General features: G+C 57.9%; 1 protein-coding gene across 1 annotated transcript in view; it reads left to right on the top strand.

Annotated features, from left to right (window-relative positions):
* PACS1 (phosphofurin acidic cluster sorting protein 1) overlaps positions 1–18,200 on the top strand; it is a 105,989-nt gene that overhangs the window by 69,624 nt on the left and 18,165 nt on the right. The window contains exon 2 of the mRNA XM_055141534.1: positions 15,259–15,346. Within this exon, the coding sequence (XP_054997509.1) occupies positions 15,259–15,346 (88 nt within the window). The remainder of the gene's footprint in view (positions 1–15,258; positions 15,347–18,200) is intronic.

Consider the following 18,200-nt stretch of genomic DNA (forward strand, 5'->3'; position numbering starts at 1 on the left):
TGTCTGTTTAGCACATTTCAAACCAGATAGAAATGAATCTGTTTTGGGGCTGGAGCGATAGCACAGCGGGTAGGGCGTTTGCCTTGCACAAGGCCAACCTGGGTTCGATTCTCAGCATCCCATACGGTCCTCTGAGCACCGCCAGAGGTAATTCCTGAGTGCAGAGCCAGGAGTAAGCCCTGTGCATCGCCGGGTGTGACCCCCCCCCAAAAAAAAAGAAAGAAAAGAAATGAATTCATTTACTTCTCTCACCCCACTTCTCCTGTTAGCTCTTTTTCACTGTCATAGCTAGTCATCTGCATATATTTACACTTTATTAGGCTTATGAAATGGTGATGATTACGTGTGGTGTTTAAAGTCTCATAATCTGTAGTATAATTATTGAATCTGCTCTGTGCCTTGCAAAAATCACTATTGAAAATATCAAAACAAAGTAAATAAACAAAGGATAATGTTTATTATTGCAGTCATCCTCCCGACGCAGAGTAGAAGACACTAATGCCGCTCCTAGATAGGGTAGGGGTTCTTTGTTTTTAGTTTTGTCTCGGGGCCACAGCTGGCCACGCTCAGGGCTGACTCCTGGCTCTGCACCTAGGATCTCTCCTGGCAGTGCTCGGTGATATGGGGGTCGGGGATCCAACCTGGTTGACCATACACAGCAAGTGCCCTGCCTGCTCCGGCCCCAGGGTACGTCTTTTTTCTCATGTTAGAATACTACTCTGAGCTTCTGTGATTTGGCTATCTTATGTAACATGTACCATTCACTAAAGTACAAAATAAGGGACTGGAGGGATAGTACAGCGGGTAGGGCATTTGCCTTGCACGCGGCAAACACCCTACCCCTGGTTCGATCCCTGGCATCCCATATGGTCCCCCAAGCACCACCAAGAGTAATTCCTGAGTGCAGAGCCAGGAGTAACCCCTGACTACCGCCTGGTGTGACCCAAAATAAAATTATTTAAAAAGTAAAAATAAAATAAAAAATAAATTCCAAGCATAGTTTGCCTTTGTGGCACTTGGCCTCTCTGACCTTTTAAACTTAAAAAGACAATTAGGACTTTTATCAGTAAGGCGGTATTGGTCACTAAGCCTTTTGGTACCACAGAGAGACTGGAGAGCGTGCCCAGGGGTCAGAGGTCAGAGCCTTGCCTTGCATGTGACTGATCCCGGTTCAGTCCTTGGCACCGCATGTGGTCCCCTGAGTGTGGCCCCGAAACAAAAATAATAATAAAGATAATTTAATTTATTTTGTCCTGGTGCCAGGGATGTGGCCCAGTGGTCGAGTGCATCCGGCATGTTCGGGGCCTTAGTTTTGACGCCCCGCACCACAGAACACCAAAAAAGTCATTGACAAATGTTTTACTTTTTATTTATTTTTTTTAATTTTTAAAAAATTTTTTTGCTCTTTGGGTCACACCCAGCATTGCTCAGGGGCTACTCCTGGCTTTGCACTCAGGAATTACTCCTGGCAGTGCTTGGGGGACCCTATGGGATGCCAGGGATTGAACCCGGGTCGGCCGCGTGCAAGGCAAACGCCCTACCCGCTGTGCTATCACTCCGGCCCATGTTTTGCTTTTTAAAACTGAAGTGTTATTACTGACAGTAATGTACTTGTCGATTCTTTGAGAAGAGGGGATTTCCGGTGAAGTAGGTAGAGTGTGGTGGTCACTCAGACCCTCCACAGAGAGCCGTGAGAAAATCGGGACAAAACAGGAGAAACCACCAGAATCCCAAAGTGGAGCTAAACCATCGCATAGGGGCCCAGGGCAACGGCCCTGAGGCCTGGCTTTGATCCCCGTGCCCAGCACTGCCCACCACACCCCCCGGCCCCCAGAGTGTCTTGGGAAGGAACAAGGTTTGCAAGAGTTTTTATTGTTTTAGGGTTTTTTCAGAGACTATTAAACACCGTGATTTACAGAGTTGATGCAGCTATTCGGCGTTCCAGCAAGCCCCACCACCAATGTGACCTTCCCTCACCTCCCAAGCACAAAAGAATTGACACCCTGAGCACGCACCAAAGAATTGCTACTGCTTGCTAAGCCCGTGGCGCGCCGGTGCTCTTACAGGCATTGTCGGAGGGGCCTGAGCTTTGGGTGCGAGTTGAGCCTTCTGTGTTCCGGTTTCACCTAGGGCCTCATGGGCGTCTACGCAGCTTTCCCGGGTAGCTTTCTGCCCTCCGCTGGGCTGTTGGGCTGTCAGGTTTGGTGTGGGGGGGCGGTCGGCCCGGCAGGCGCTTGGGGTCAGTGGGGAAGCGGCTTCTGTTCTGCCAGGAGGCGCCTTCCAGTCCCCGCGGAGGCTGCAGTGGAATGAAGTGATGGTGGGAGGCTGCAGCCTTCCGGGTGAAAGGGACGGAGAGAGGCCGGGGGAGAGCAGCTGACGGGTCAGGGGGAACCTAGAAGCAGGAGAAAACCCACAGGAAGGACCGGGAGCCGAATCCGCGCCCTGGCACTGCTGCCTTCGTCAGGTGCGGGATGCACAGGGGCACCGGCCCCCAGCGGCCCCGGGCAGAGAGATCCCGTGATCTGCCCCCAGGCCCGGCGCTGGGCCCTGCCCCCCCAGATCCTCTCAGCATCCCAAACGCGGCTCACTGTCAGAGAGCTCGGGGCAGGGGGGCCGAGTGGGGAGAGCCTGTGTTCGCCTCCTCCTGTGATTGCAGCAAACGGGGATTAATGATAGATCGGCTCAGTAAACTGTTGAACGGTTTCGGAACTGTTGGATAAACCGTTTCCCTAATGAGACAGAGGAAAACACACCATGGAGACAGGCAGCCACGCCACCCACTGATAGACAGACACCCCGCGGCGGAGCACCGGGTTGAGCCAGGAAGAGATTTCGGAGGGCGGCATGTCGGCCTGGGGAGTGGGGGGCATTGCACGGAGCTCCCGCAGTTCTGTACAGGAAGCCTCGGGGACCCCGCTTGGGTCTCCAGCACCACAGTCCTGAGGGAGCGTGGCTGGGGGTGGCCGAGGGGCCCCCAGGAACACCAGCCGGGGGAGGAAGGGCAGAAGGAAGCTATGTGGTGCTTTCTCCCGTGGGTGCAGCTCTGATTCCTGCTCTGTCATAGGACCAGGGTAAATATGAAACTTTCTTTTTTTTTGCAGGGGAGGGCCATGTTTTTGAGCTACACCTGGTGATATTCAGGGTTACTCCTGGCTCTGTGCTCAGGGCTCACTCCTGGTGGTGCTCGGGGGATTGTATGGGGTGCAGGGAATCGAACCCTGAGCATCTCTGTGCAGGGCACGCGCCCTCCCTGCTGTCCCTCCAGCCCCTGAATACGAAACTCTTCAGCCCCTGCGTCCACCGTGGCTTCCTGGCTCTCGTTCCTCAGCTAGCACCTTTCATTTTCCGTTGCTCTGGTTGTCTCAAACTCTCAGTATTTTTGCCTTCTTTTTTTTCTGAGGGATGGGCTGCGGGGGTGAGGGATACGCAGCTGCCGGTCAGTGCTCAGGGCAGCACTCTCAGCCCAGCAGCGCAGGCCTGACGGTTCATCTCTCAGCCGGGGACCCTGTGCCCCCCACGGGTAGGTCCCCCCCGAGGCCCCCACTCTCCGGTGGTTCAGTGGGAGTTTCAGCCATTCCCGGCCCCGGTGTGTTTCCCGAGGCTCCCAGCCTGCACCAGAGTCTGTCTCCTTCCCGCCTCTGCCACAATTCTGTGGATAGTTGGGGCTTTTGTTTAGACAGTTTCTAGCTTCCTGCTAGATTAGCTTGATGATGATGATGATAATAGGCTGGACTGTGATAAGGGCAGGGCAGCCAAGGTCACAGCAGCAGAGTGTGTACGCCGCCCGCTCGCTGGCACTCGGCCAGGGGGCACAGGTGCAGGGGAGACCCCAGGGAGCCGGGCGGCAGTGGCGCTCAGTAGGAGCTGTAAGGACTGAGCAGCCTTGTCAGCTGCTGGAGGCAAATTTGCAGTTTGGAGCGAGGCAAACCAACTGCCTACCAGAATCAACACCAACGGGTCCGGAAGGACACAGCCGGAGCCCCCAATTGCCCCCTCGAGTCCCCCAGGGTGTGGCGTTCACTCTGCAATTACCGGGGGTAACGCAGAGCCGAGAGTCAGCAGGCACCGTCCCCGGCGGGCGCACACGCAGGGGGCCTGTCGGCCACGGCTTCACATCCGCCGCCTGCGCGTGACCACAGAATTATAGGAAAAGACTCGAGAGAATGAAAAGGACAAAGAACCGAACGAGCAGGAAATGGCAAGCAAGAGGCAGAACCCATAAAGAATGGAAATTGTAGGGCTGAGCTCAAAGCTCGATGTGCTCGACAGCAGTTTTGACAACAGACAAAGGAATCCGCATTGGCAAGTAGAACAATGGAAATTGCTCGATTCAGAAGACGGGGAAGGAGATTGGAGAAAAGTCAGGTTGCTTCAGGACAGTCGGAAGTATCCCCATGTAGCTGACAGAGAAGTTGCAGGTGGAAAGAAGGAAACGGGAGAGTGCGGGGCCTGGAACCAGGGCACGGCGGGGAGGGCGCTTGCCTTGCACGCAGAGAACCCGGCTGGTTCTCTTTCCCGCATCCCATACAGCCCCCGAGCACCACCAGCAATAATTCCTAAGTGCAGAGCCGAGAGTGACATATTAGCATCTTCGGGTGCGACCCCCCCCAAAAAAGAGTGTACTTTTTTTTGTTTTTGGACCACAACCAGCAATGCTCAGGGATCACTCCTGGCTCTTCACTCAGGAATCTCACTCCTAGTGGATTCTTGGGACTGTATGGGGTGCCAGGGATCAAACCCAGGTCGTCTGCATGCAAGGCAAATGCCCTTCCCACTGTTCTATCTCTCCAGACCCCAGAGCACAATATGTGAAAAATTGAATAGTCCAAATTTTCAGTGATTTTGGAAGTAAGTTATATATCCAAGAAATTCATTGGCTTCTAAGCAGAAGCAACACGAAGCAAATAACTTGTAGGTACATCATAAAGTGCTGAAAACATAAACAGGATCAATGTTATAATTATGGCAGCTTATCAGAAGTCATGGGTCAGAAAACCATGGCATTATGTATCCAAGTACTGAAAGAAGGTGCCATCAAACAAAAATTGAATATCCACAGAAACTAGCCTTTAAAAGTGAAGGAGAGGGGCTGGAGTGATAGCACAGAGGGTAGGGCATTTGCCTTCCATGCTGCCGACCCGGGTTCGATTCCCAGCATCCCATATGGTCCCCTGAGCACGGTCAGGGGTAATTCCTGAGTACAGAGCCAGGAGTGACCCCTGAGCATCGCTGGGTGTGACCCAAAAAGCAAAAAAAAAAAAAGTGAAGGAGAAGGACGTTTCTAGAAAAGCACAAATAGGAAGTAGTCCCAAGCAGACTTAGGCTAAGGGAAGTGCAGGGAGCGGCTAGAGAAGTAGCACAGCCCAGTTGGGTCCCAGAATCACAGGTGGTTCCCTGACCCCTGTTAAGAGTGAACCCTGACGGGGCCTGAGTGATAGCACAGCGGGGAGGGCGTTTGCCTTGCACACAGCGACCCAGGTTCGATCCCCAGCAGCCCATGTGGTCCCCCTGAGCACTGCCAGAAATAATTCCTAAGTACAGAGCCAGGAGTAACCCCTGAGCGACTCTGGGTGTGACCCAAACAGCCACACACAAAAAAGAGTGAACCCGGAGCCCAGAGCCAGGGATAAGCCCAGAGCGGAGCTGGGTGTGGCCCCAAAACAGAGAGGAAGTTTTTCAGATGAAGGGAAATGACCTTAGATCATAACCCAGGTGAGCAGGAAATGGCATCTGTGTGGCTTAGAATATAAAAGACTTTTTCTTGGATTTCTTTAGAGACACAGGCCCTTCATTCCCCCACGTGCTGGGTTTATAGCTTGTGCGGGGAACTCCTGACTCCTGGATGGGGAAGTGAGTTTACTGCAGCGAGGAGCTTCTGTGCCACCACCTCTGAGACGGGGTGGGGCCAGAGCGACAGTCCGGCAGGTAGGGCCCTTGCCTTGCTCGCCGTCAACTCGGGTTCCATCCCGGGTACCATGTATGGTCCCTGAGCCGGCCAGAGGGATCCCTGCGCACAGCTGGGGGGGACGCAAAAACAAGACAGAATACAAAGACTTAGATTAAAAGACAAAGTAGAAGGGCCTGAGAGGGGCTGGAGCGATAGCACAGCGGGGAGGGCGTTTGCCTTGCACGTGACCGACCCGGGTTCGAATCCCAGCATCCCATATGGTCCCCTGAGCACCGCCAGGGGTGATTCCTGAGTGCAGAGCCAGGACTGACTCCTGTGCATTGCCGGGTGTGACCCAAAAAGAAAAAAAAAAGGCAAAATGAAATGAAATAAAATAAAATCAACAGGCCTCCTCCGAGTGTGGCTCTCTCCCAGGTCCAGCTGTGGGGTGCTGACTGTGACACACTGTGCCAGCACTCAAGGTCCCGAATAGTAGAGCTTCAGGGCCCCTCCTTGGCACGTGTGGGCAGTGCCGGGGTCCAACTCACAGCGTCACACAGGTACGGAGGGCGCTCTGCCAGCGCACCGTGCCTGCCCCCTCCTCCCCCACCCCCCCATCTTTATAATTCAGGATTCTTTGGTTTCATTGGGGGGGCACACCCCAGCACTGCTTAGGGACCACAGCTAGCAGGCGCGGGGGACCATATAGGATGCTGGGGATCGGTCAGCCACATGCAAAGCAAGCCCCTACCGGCCGCGCTATCTCTTGGGCCCCCAGGATTCTTATTTCAATGCTTGGGTCCAAGAATATACCCGTAAGACTGTGCTGTTAAATTCTCTGGGATGTCTTATGTCCAGCAAGTTGAGGTCTTGCCTAATGTTTCCCGCACGTGAGAGGTGGCGTGTATTCTGGTTTTGATACCGGGGTGCCAGCACTGCATTGCGTAAGCCGCACCCAGCCGCGAGTGACCGCAGGCCTCACGTGTCAGCGTGTCAGACAGGGGCCACCCCCGGAGTGACGGGCTGCCCGGGCCATTCCTGGTGATGCTCAGCCTGGTGAGGCGGACCCGGTGCCACAGCCGTCCAGACAGTATGGGGGTGGGGGGTGAGGGGGGCCTGAGCCCTGCCCAGGACGCCATGTGATGCTGGGAATCGAACTCAGAGGCCTGTAAGCTTCCCTGAGTCACCACCCAGACTCCCTTGGGGATTTTTGCTTAGCTTTTCAATTAATTACTAAGAATAGTAAAATCTCCAATTATGCCTGCGGATTTATCTATATCTCCTTTTAATTACATTAGATTCTGACTCAGTATCTTAATGGTTTTGCTCAGCGGTGCTCAGGGCTCACTCCTGCCTCTGCACTCAGGAGTCACTCCTGGCGGTGCTCAGGGGACTCTGGGATGCCGGGGGTGGGACCCGGGGGCGGCCGCGTGCAAGGCCTGTGCCCTACTTGCTGTACTGTCGCTCTGGCCCATTTCTGATCTTTCACGGGGGCTCCCCCGCACCCTGGGCAAGTGCTCGGCCGGTACGGACCCGACAGTGCTGGTGGCCCCATGGCGCCGGACCCTGCAGAGCACTGGGTCAGACTCGAGGCTCTGGCAGGGGCTGCGCCCACCATGGCCCCAGCTCCTCCCTGGGCCTCCACAGCGGGATTGATTCAGCTACACGTCCTTGTTCTTGGACGTACGATGGACTTGCGTCCTCATGCACCCCTCTGAGAGCCGGCCGTTAGAAGGGCTGGCGAGACCTAGAAGCGCTGGCACGCCGTGCCCTGCTGGGTGTCTGCCCTGGGTGCCCGCGCGCCCGGCCCCTCCTCGCGGCTGTCACGGAACGGGGTGCCCCGCCCAGCGCATGGCGCTTTTGCATCTCCAGTGGAAATACGGTTACACGGGGGTGTCTGTCGCCGGCCGGGGGCGGATGGTACGAGGTTTCCCGGTCTGCTGCTCTGAGACAGCAGGTTTTGTGCAGCGAGGGTCCTGCAGCCCTGGGAGATGGGGGGCACCGTGTCTGTCTGTCTGTCTGTCTGGGAATAGGATTTGCAGCTCTCAGGTGCAGAACCACAGCCGTGCAGCGATGAATCCTGCCCAGCGAGGCTGACACAGAGACGCTACCCCGCTCTCACAGACGGTGGAAAAGTTCCAGCTCGGCTTCCACTCGCCATGCTAGGAGCTTCGAACAGATTTAGAAATTAACCGCAGGACTTAATTAGAAAAAGATTTGGCAACATGCCCAGCTCATCCCGTGGCAAAGGGAGAGAATATTCTGCATTTGTGACACTGTTTAGAAAGGGGTAATTTAAATGCCCTCTAATCTGGGCTAGTATTGTCCAATTAAGGAGGCTGTTAGAATGAAAACACTTGCTGTTTTTTTTTTTTCTTCTACTTAGTGTGGGCAAGTGGATTTTTTTCCCCCGTCCCTGAAAAAAAAAAAATCTTGCTTTAGATATATTCACATTGAATGGGAAAGATTATAGTTTAATTAAACAAATTGAACACATGCTGTTTTCTCTCAAACCACCTCGCCAGGAGTCAGAGGCATTCGAGTAAGAGGCAGGCAGAGGCTGCCCCGAGCCACATTCAGCGCGGGAGGTTCAGCCCTTGGGGCTGACAGGGAGGCTGGAAGTTTCCAGAAGGATCTCACTGCAGGCCGGGAAGTGAAGTACCGCAGCAGCAGATCACCAAATCCTGAGAGTTGGTGCCAGGGCAGGACTCACGACGTCTCTCTCGCTGGTTTGGGCGACAGGCTGTGAGCCCCAGAGGACCAGGCTGGAGCTACCCCCCCCCCCCCCCCGACACACACTTCCTGGATGATCCCGCGGGTACCCTAGTGGGCACGGAGAGGCCGGGGCAGACCGAGGCCCTTCACCTCGGTTATGAGTCTCGTTTGAGGAGTGAAGTCGTGTCCGTGAAGCTCGTGGCGTAACGACACTCACTCCTGATACCTTGTACAGTCACACATCCGAGCTGGTCTGAGCTGGACGACAAGGCATTTCTGATGGAAAAGACTTTCTCCGATCACAGAATCAGCACAGGATCACTGTTGGGAGTGGGACTTGTAGGAAAGCTGGGGTGGGTTTTTTTTTTTTCCAGAGCTTCCTCCTGGCAGGGCACCAGGGACCACACGGGGTGCTTGGAATCAAACCGGGGTTGGCCACGAGCAAGGCAAACGGCCTCCCCACTGTCCTGTCGCTCCAGCCCCAGAAACGCCTGTTGAAGATTCATCTGCGCCCTTTAGCCGCTCTGGGCCAGACTCGCAAGGGGCTCGCTGCCCTGCGGACTCTCCTTCCCGCCCCCTCCCCCCACCCCGCCACCCGTTTGCTCATCTGTCACACGGGCTGTGCCGCTGCTCCTGGAGTGAGGTTTTTGGAAGCCACGCGTCTCACCACTGGAATCGTGAGAGGTGGCAGTGAGCTGGCCGGGTACGCCTGCCACTCTGTGTGCGCCTCCCCAAGACTCAGAGTCAAAATCTGGGGCCAAGGGGGCTGGAGCGATAGCACAGCGGGTAGGGCGTTTGCCTTGCACACGGCCAACCCGGGTTCGAATCCCAGCATCCCATATGGTCCCCCGAGCACCGCCAGGGGTAATTCCTGAGTGCATGAGCCAGGAATGACCCCTGTGCATTGCCAGGTGTGACCCAAAAAAGAAAAAAAAAAATCTGGGGCCAAGGAACAGCCCCGAGAAGGGCACTAGCCTGGCGTGGGGAAGGAAGGGCCGAGGGGAGTCGGGGCGGTAGCACCGCCAACCCAGGTTCAATCCCCGGCATCTGGCAGCTCGCCAAGAGTGATTCCTGAGGGCAGGGGAGGGGAAGGGAGGGGGAGACTCAGGGATGCTGCCCGAGCACTGCACGCAGGAGACCAGGTTTACCCGTGTTGGCCCCGCCACGTGCTCTCCTGAGCCCTGTGGCCCTTGAGACTGGCGACTGGTGGGAGCGTCACGTGTCCCGTCTTGCGGCCGGGCAGCTCCCCAGGACCATGGTGCCGTTTCCCTGCCCGTCTCGCTGCCCGCCTTCGGTCTCTGCTGAGCACCTCGAGCTTCCGAGGGAGCAGCCGCTGTGCCCAGTGCCCCCCAGGACGCCCCCCAGTGCCGCTGGGCCTCTGCTACCACGACCCCGTCTCACAGACGGCAGGGGCAGAGCACGAAGGCGCCCGCGGAGGCGCATCCACAGGCTGGAGGTCGAGCCCCGCGTACCCCTGGGGACACCTTCCGGGCCACCGCCCCGCCACCTTCCCGAGCGCCGTCCCGCAGCCTCTCCCCCACGCTGGGCTCTGCCGGCTCGTGGGGGTGGAAGGATATTTTTATTTCCATCTGCATGAGACGGAGCGTCTTTTCCTGTGCCTGTTGGGTATCGGGGTTTCCTCTGGGGGTGCGCGGCAGCTGTCCCTGTGCCGGCTCTGACTCATCTCCCGGCCTGTCCCCCAGGGACTTACGGAAGTTCTTGGTGTTCTCGACCCAGGCCGGCTTTTCAAAACTCGCGTACTTTAAATTTGGTTTTTTCTCCGGGGGGTGTTGTTAGTTTTGGGGCCACATCCAGTGGTCCTCAGGCCTGAGCTGGCTCTGAGCTCAGGGATCGCTCCTGGCGGGCTTGGTGGGGGCCATACGGGGTGCCGGGAAGGAGCCCGGGCCGGCTGGCTGCGTGCGAGGCAAACGCCCTCCCGCTGTCGTAGTGCTCTGGCCCTCGCTTGCTCTAAGTTTTAAAGACGCCCATCAGATTTCCTGCGTGAATAAGCGAATCATCCTGTGTCGTCTAAAAATCAGTTTTACTTTTTTCATTTCAATCTGGATTCTTTTTTTTTTGCTTTTTGAGTCACACCAGGCGATGCACAGGGGTTACTCCTGGCTCTGCACTCAGGAATTACTCCTGGCGGTGCTCAGGGGACCATATGGGATGCTGGGAATCAAACCTGGGTCGGCCGCGTGAAAGGCAAACGGCCTACCCGCTGTGCTATCGCTCCAGCCCCTCAATCTGGATTCTTTACCCCCTCCCCCGCCTCTGTCTCTGTCTCTCTGTCTCTGTCTCATTAGTTAGAAAAAAACAGCATAGTTTGGGTTTTATTTATTTATTTATTTATTTTGATTTCTGGGTCACACCCGCCTGTGCTCAGGGCTTCCTGCTGGATTTGCGCTCAAGAATCAGTCCTGGCGAAGCCTGGCGCAGGGGCTAGGCCACATGGGGTGATGGGCTTCTGACCTGGACAGCCGCATGTAAGGCAAGTGCCCGGGGAGGGGCCCTGCTCTTCCCGGCCCCAGAAAGTCTTCCATGTTCCCTTCCTTCCCCGGCAGGGTTTTTGCTCCACTTGATGAGCGCATTCATCGTGCAGTTGTATTTATTTATTTGGCTTTTTGGGTCACGCCAGCAATGGTCAGGGGTTACTTCTGGCGGTGCTGGGGGAGCTCTGTGGGATGGCGGGGATCAAACCCGGGTCGGCCGTGTGCCAGGCAGACGCCCTCCTCCCTTCCTTAAGCTTTACCTGCCAGGCTTCCTGGGTCTGTGCCGGTGCCGGTGAGCGTTGCCTCCAGTTGAGGCTGATTAGGAGAAGAGCAGCTTTGAGCGTCCCTGCGGGTGTCCCGGGAGTTCCTCAGTGGCAGGCCAGGCCGGCGGGGCTCCCTCTCCAGGCCCGCGTCTCCCTGGACGCGTCTCACTCGCTTTGTCACGGTGTCTCTTTGCTTGCCAACTTCCGCTCTGGAGAAGCCCATTCCCTCCCCTCACATCCTTCTCAGTAAGTCTCAATAAAAACTATTTTGTGGGGCCGGAGCGATAGCACAGCGGGTAGGGCATTTGCCTTGCATACAGCCGACCCGGGTTTGATCCCTGGCATTCCCTATGGTCCCCCAAGCACTGCCAGGAGTAATTCCTGAGTGCAAAGCCAGGAGTAACCCCTGAGCATCGCTGGGTGTGACCCAAAAAGCAAAAAAAAAAAAAAAAAAAACTATCTTGCTTCACCAAAAAAAAGGAAAAAGAGAGGGCGTGTGTGTGGGAAGTGGGGCGGGGGAGGGGTGCTGGCCTTGCGCGCAGCTCACCCAGGTTTGATCCCGGGCCCCGAGTGCTCCCTGGGCGCCAGGAGAGGGCCCTGAGTGCAGCCAGTGTGACACCTCCCCCCAATTTTTTAAAATTTCATTTTTTAAATAAAAACACGACCATTGACCATAATGACTCCGCATTCATTTCTTCTGGTTTCCTAGTGGGCTCGGCTGGGCCCGTCAGCATCTTGGCTGCTTTCTGCGGCTTCGGCTGAGTGTCTCCTTCCTGAGTGACGTGAGACTTCGTGAGATGGTGACGTGAACGCTCAGCAGGTGGTCCCCAGGGGCTGCGCCGGGTACTCGGAAGACACGAAGTCCCTTCTCCCCTGCATCAATAAGGGCGACAAAGCAGGGCCTGGAGTGATAGCACAGCAGGGAGGGCGTTTGCCTTGCACGCGGCCGACCCGGGTTTGAATCCCAGCATCCCATAGGGTCCCCTGAGCACTGCCAGGGGTAATTCCTGAGTGCAGAGCCAGGAGTAACCCCTAAGCATCACCGGGTGTGACCCAAAAGGCAAAAAGAAAAAAAAAAAAAGCGACAAAGCAGAAGATCCATGCCCGGTGCCGGCCTCGTGTGCTGGGGCCGCCGTGGGCACGCCTGCTTCTGTACCCCCCACGCACCCAGCCTCACTTTCCTGTCACCACAGAGTGTGCCCGTGGCTTTCTGTGGCACTGGCAGAGGCCTTTTTTTTTCTTTGTGGGTCACACCCAGCAGTGCTCAGGGGTTACTCCTGGCGGGGCTTGGGGGACCATCTAGGATGCCGGGAATTGAACCCAGGTTGGCCGCGTGCAAGGCAAACGCCCTCCCTGCTGTGCTATCACTCTGGCCACCTGGTTCTGCCTTTCTAACATGATTCCGCTTCGTAAGAGGAAACCAGGGACTCCGCGCCAGGCTGTTTTCACTCGGGGCGCCCCAGAGTGGGGCGGGTGAGAGCCCTCCCGCCCCAAGGGACCCAGCCCCAGCAGCCGACCTCCACTACCCAACCGCCGCCATGCTCCGGGCCGCTTTCCAGACACATTATAAGACACTTTCTACCCATTTTCCAGAATTACCACACCATGTTTGATGGAGTTCAGACAGTAGGCAACAAGTCACAGAGAGTAATGTATATGTATACCTCTCGGAGAGCCCGGCCAGCTACCGAGAGTATCCCACCTGCACGGGCAGAGCCTGGCAAGCTACCCGTGGCGTATTTGACATGCCAAAGACAGTAACGATAGGTCTCATCCCCCTGACCCTGAAAGAGCCTTCCAGTCGTTGGGAAAGACGAGTAAGGAGAGGCTGCCAAAATCTCAGGGCTGGGAGGAATAGAAACGTTACTGGTACCTGCTCGAGTAAATCGACAAACGGGATCACAGTGACACAGTGAAGAGGAAACCATGCAGGGCCTCCCGGGGCCTAAAGGAGCTGAGAGAGCGCGTAGCCAGCTGTCCGCCACCGGAGAAAAACATGTCCCCGTGTACTATCCCGTTCATCCCGGCCACCCCAGCAGGCTCACAGCCTCACCTGGGAGTCCGGGACCTCACACTCAGGTCTTGTGTGTGCAGGCGTGTGTTGGCATGTGCAGGCGTGTGCTTTTGCTCACGGCCTGAGTCTGTGCAGCAGCAGCTCAGTCCGAAGGTGGGAGCCGTTGGCTGGGAAACGGGACCCTCGCGGCAGACCGCGGGGAAGGAGACTGGCCCAGCGTCAGCCTCTCCCGCTGTTCCCTCTCTTCCGACGAGGCTTGAAAACGCCCGGCTCTGTGGGAGCTGCGTTTCTTTCCTTATGTTTGTTTGTTTGTTTGTTCATTTTCCGCCAGTGTCCCCAGTCTTTTTCTCGCAGGGGTGGTGCTGGAGCTAGGTGCTCCCCTGACATTGCCCGCCAGAGGTCACACCTCCCGCCAGTGGCGTCTGTCTCTCAGCCGTGGTGCTTGTGGGGGGTCGCACCCCGTCGTGTGCTGTTTTGAGCCCCGGGCCGAGGGCCTGTCCACCAGGTGTGCGGAGCCTGCGTGCTCCTGTAGGCCCGAGCTCCCGTCAGCTCACCCCGTGCTCCAGGAAACCAGGAAGCTGGTGAAGCTGCAGGGGGGCGCAGGGGGGAGGTTTGGGGGGGCCCACGCATGATGCCCATGGTTTCTGTTTATCGGCCTTGAGCATGCGCAGAAACAGCAGGCCGGGCCAGCACCGGTTCTGCCGGGCTCCCCAGGAGAGCCTGTTTTCCTGCCCTGCCTGGCTCCAAGCAGCCGCTCATAGTTCCAGCTTCTCACCCCTTTATCTCCGAAGCCGACGGCCACCTCACCCGCCGCTGTCCCCGTCACCGTCTGCTCTGACTCGTGCCTCCCTCCGTCCAAGACTGGTCGGTCCAGCCAGCTAGTACAGGAGAATGGCCCCGTGGGGGTGGAGGGCACGGGGCACGGGGGGGAGGTGACCGGCTCCAGGTCTTGAGCATCGTCACATCCACAAAGGCCCTTTGCACCCGCACTAGGTCCCTTCGGATCTGGAATCAGAGACGGAGTTTGGGGAGCAACAGGGGCCGTGGGGGCCCTAGCCGGCTGCTCGAGGTCAGCCCCAGTCCCGGTTCCTGCGTGGTCTGTACTGTCCCTCGCTTCTGCTCTGGGGACCCCCCCCCCACACACACACACACGCTCTGCTGTCAGGCCTCTGGGGTGCCCACACGCGTCTGGGTGAAGCCACGTGTGATTACCCAGCTAAGAGGCGGGAGCGGGGTCTGCCCGCTTCCCCTGGCGTTGGCAGATGTCCGGAAGGACGTGCCACAGCCGCTCAGCCAGCAAAGAGACGCGCAGGGCACCGGGATGGCCCGGGCTAGGTTGAGGCCTGCGGTTTCCGCTGCCCCTTCGTGAGTCCATCGTGTCTCACCCTGTATCCCGGCCAGGAGATTGTTAAACGCCGTTGCTGTGCTCGGCCGGGCGGGGGCCCAGAGCTGGAGGTGGGGCAGGTGGCCCCAGGGCAGCCAAGGAGACCCCTGAGCCTCCAGCCCTGGCACCAGCTGCCACATTCACCCCGAGAGCTGCGGGGAAGGTCACGAGTTTTCTCTGCACTCTCTGGGCGATTCCGTGCCACCCGGCTCTGGGGGGGGGGGGGTGGGGGGGGTGGTTTCCTCCTGTTGCTGCTCGTGGCATTCAGGTGGGTCTCCGGTGCCTGCGGGGACTGGTGGGCGATGCTGAGCTCAGGGGCTGGCCTCCCGCCCCCACACCTCCCCCCAGCCGGGAGTGCCCGGTGGTGCTGCTGCTGCGGCCCCGCGCAGGGCCAGCCGGGCCCCCTCGGGTGCCAGCCAGAGGCCGGGCTCTCCGGAGGGCTGCTCTGCCCTGACCTGTCCATGCGTTCCTGACCTTTGACCCTCCCCTCTGACACTCCCCAGGCTCTTCAGCTTGACCCTGAAGAAGCTCGTCATGCTCAAAGAGATGGACAAGGACCTCAACTCGGTGGTCATCGCCGTGAAGCTGCAGGTGAGCCGAGCCCCACCGTCCCCGGGGCGTGGGCAAGGGGCCACTTTCTGCCCCCAGTTGGAGCTTCAGAAACATTCGCTGGGGGGAGGAGGGTGGGAGCCGGTGCAAAAGAACAGTTCGTGCTAGCAACACTGGCCAGTGCTGCCTCTGTCTTAAGGCTGGTTCCCACTGGCCCCGAGCAATGGCACAGCGGGGAGGCCTTTGCCTTGCACGCAACTGACCCGGGTTCAATCCCCAGCATCCCATGTGGTCCCCGGAGCACTGCCAGGAGTGACCCCTGAGCAAAGAGCCAGGAGTAACCCTTCAGCTCCACCGGGTGTTTCCCCCTGCCCCCTCACAGAGAGAAAAAGAGGGAGGGAGGGAGGGAGGGAGGGAGGAGGGAAGGAGGGAGGGGGGAGGGAGGGAGGGGGGAAGGAGGGAGGGAGGGAGGAGGGAAGGAGGGAGGGGGGGAGAGAGAGAATGTTCCCCGTTGTGGTGCCTGACAGCGTGAGTTCAGAGATCAGTTCCTAAGTGCACTGAACTGCTCAGAAAGAAGGGAAATGGGTGGGGAAGGTCCCTGGGGGTTTCCTGTAGGAGAAACTTGGAGATCTGCTTTCGAATTTCACCACCTGAGACTTGCTGGCAGAGTCTGTTGCAGATGACTCCCCGCTCCTGTCCACTTACCCCCCCGTAGCTGCCGGGGACCTGCTGCACTGGAAGCAGGACCCGGGACCCCACTCAGCTCTGCTCCCGCCGCCCTTCCCCATGCCCGTGACGCTTCCCAGAACTGGACCGAATGCTGGGTTTAGGGGCCCCGTGGCCCGAGTGCTGCTGGGGAGGGGCCCCACTGTTTAACAACTAATTAAAAAGGAGGGGGGCAGAGAGGAGAGCTATATTTAATTGCTTTTCCCTTCACTGAAAAATAGGGATCTGTGTGGTAGAAATACTTGCTGGCTAGGGACTGCTGATACAGCAGTTTCACACACTGGCCTGGGCCTCACCAGCAGGGAGCTGACGCTGAGAAGCCCAGTAGGCGCTGGACCCAGCTCCCCGCCCTAGGCACCCCCCAGCACCCCTCTCCCCACCACTGCCCTAGACAACCCCCAGCACCCTCTCCCCACCCCTGCCCTAGAAGACAACTCCCAGCACCCCTCTCCCCACCCCTGCCCTAGATACCTCCAGCACCTTTCTCCCCACCCCTGTCCTAGACACCCCTACCCCCTCTCTCCCCACCCCTGCCCTAGGCACCCCCCAGCACCCCTCTCCTCATATCCGCCCTAGCCATCCCCCAGCACCCCTCTCCCCACCCCTGTACTAGACATCTCCAGCACCCCTCTCCCCACCCCTGTACTAGACATCTCCAGCACTCTTCTCCCCACCCCTGCCCTAGACACCCCCTAGCCCCTCTCTCCCCACCCCTGCCCTAGGCACCCCCTAGCACCCCTCTCCCCATCCCTGCCCTAGACACCCCCCTAGCCCCCTCTCCTCACCCCTGCCCTAGGCAGCCCCTAGTCCCCCTCTCCCCATCTCTGCCCTAGATACCCCCCTAACCTCCTCTCCTCACCCCTGCCCTAGGCACTCTCCCAGCACCCCTCTCCCCATCCCTGCCCTAGGCACTCCCCCAGCACCCCTCTCCCCACCCCTGCCCTAGATACTTAGATACTCCCCAGCATCCTCCCCACCCTGCCCTAGGCACCTCCAGCCCCCTCTCCCCATCCCTGTCCTAGACACCCCCAAACACCCTTCTCCCCACCCCTGCCCTAGACACCCCACCAGCACCCCTCTCCCCACCTCTGCCTTGCCTTTCTAACTCACTTCTCAGCTAGGTGCAAAATTCCTCCTGACCCTGTGAGACCTTCCCAGACGCTCCGGGTCACGAAATCCAGTGTGGGACGATGTGCCAGAAGAGTTGTTGAGTGTCTGTCCCCCTTTCCTGGCTCCCCCCAGTTCTAGGTCACAGGAAATGCCCCAGTTTTCAGGAATCGAGTCCTCAGCTTCCGAGCCGTTGCTTCCCAAAGCAGGCGCCGTTTGAGGCAGGTTTGAAAAGTCTCCGCCACTTTGCCCGTCCGCACAGTTCCACGCCACTGCCAACAGAAATCGTGTCTTTTTATTTCCTGATTAAATATTTAACTTACTGTAAAATTTTAAATTACACCCAAAGCCTCCAAATGCCCTGAATTTTTCATCTCTGTGCTCCCTGGCGGCTGAAAGTAATTACAGATGTGATCGCGTTCATTTATGCAGACACTTATTTATTCATTTAATAAATATTTATCCAGGCCCCGCTACGTGCCAAGTTCTAGGCGCAGGGAGAGAGCAGTGAAGGGCGCAGAGCGGGAGGGCGCGGGGCAGCGCTTCCCAGAACGGGCTCCCCGGCCCGGGGACCACTTGGCGTGGGGGGTTCCATGAAGCAAGAGATCTAGGGGGGGGTCTGCCCGGCCGTGCTGCCGTTGGCAGTGTGTGTGCCAGAGCAGTGGCCGAGGAAGCAGAAAGAGCAGCCGTGCTGGGCATCATCCCTGTCCAGGCCAAGAGTCCAGGACCGCTGCTGACCGCAGGCAGCCTGTCACTTCCTCGTCTCCCCACTGGGGGGCGCAGGGGAGCTGTCGGCCTGGGCCTGGCTCCGCGGCTGCTTGAGAGGACAAAACCGTTCCTCGGGAGGCTGGGGCAGTAGTCAACAGACACTGGGCTTTCCAGGGGGAGTCGGATTTGTAGAATGCGGGGGAGCCCATACCCCCGAGGACGGGGGGACGGGGACCCAGCACTTTTCCCAGAGGGTCCTGCACACAGTCACGGCAGCGCTAAATCAGACCGTGGAGAAACCACCCGAGCTCGTTCGACTGGCGAGTGGGTCCATGAAGTGTGATTCAGCCAGACG

The sequence above is a fragment of the Sorex araneus genome, chromosome 6 (genome assembly GCF_027595985.1).
Source record: "Sorex araneus isolate mSorAra2 chromosome 6, mSorAra2.pri, whole genome shotgun sequence".
Lineage (NCBI taxonomy): Eukaryota > Metazoa > Chordata > Mammalia > Eulipotyphla > Soricidae > Sorex > Sorex araneus.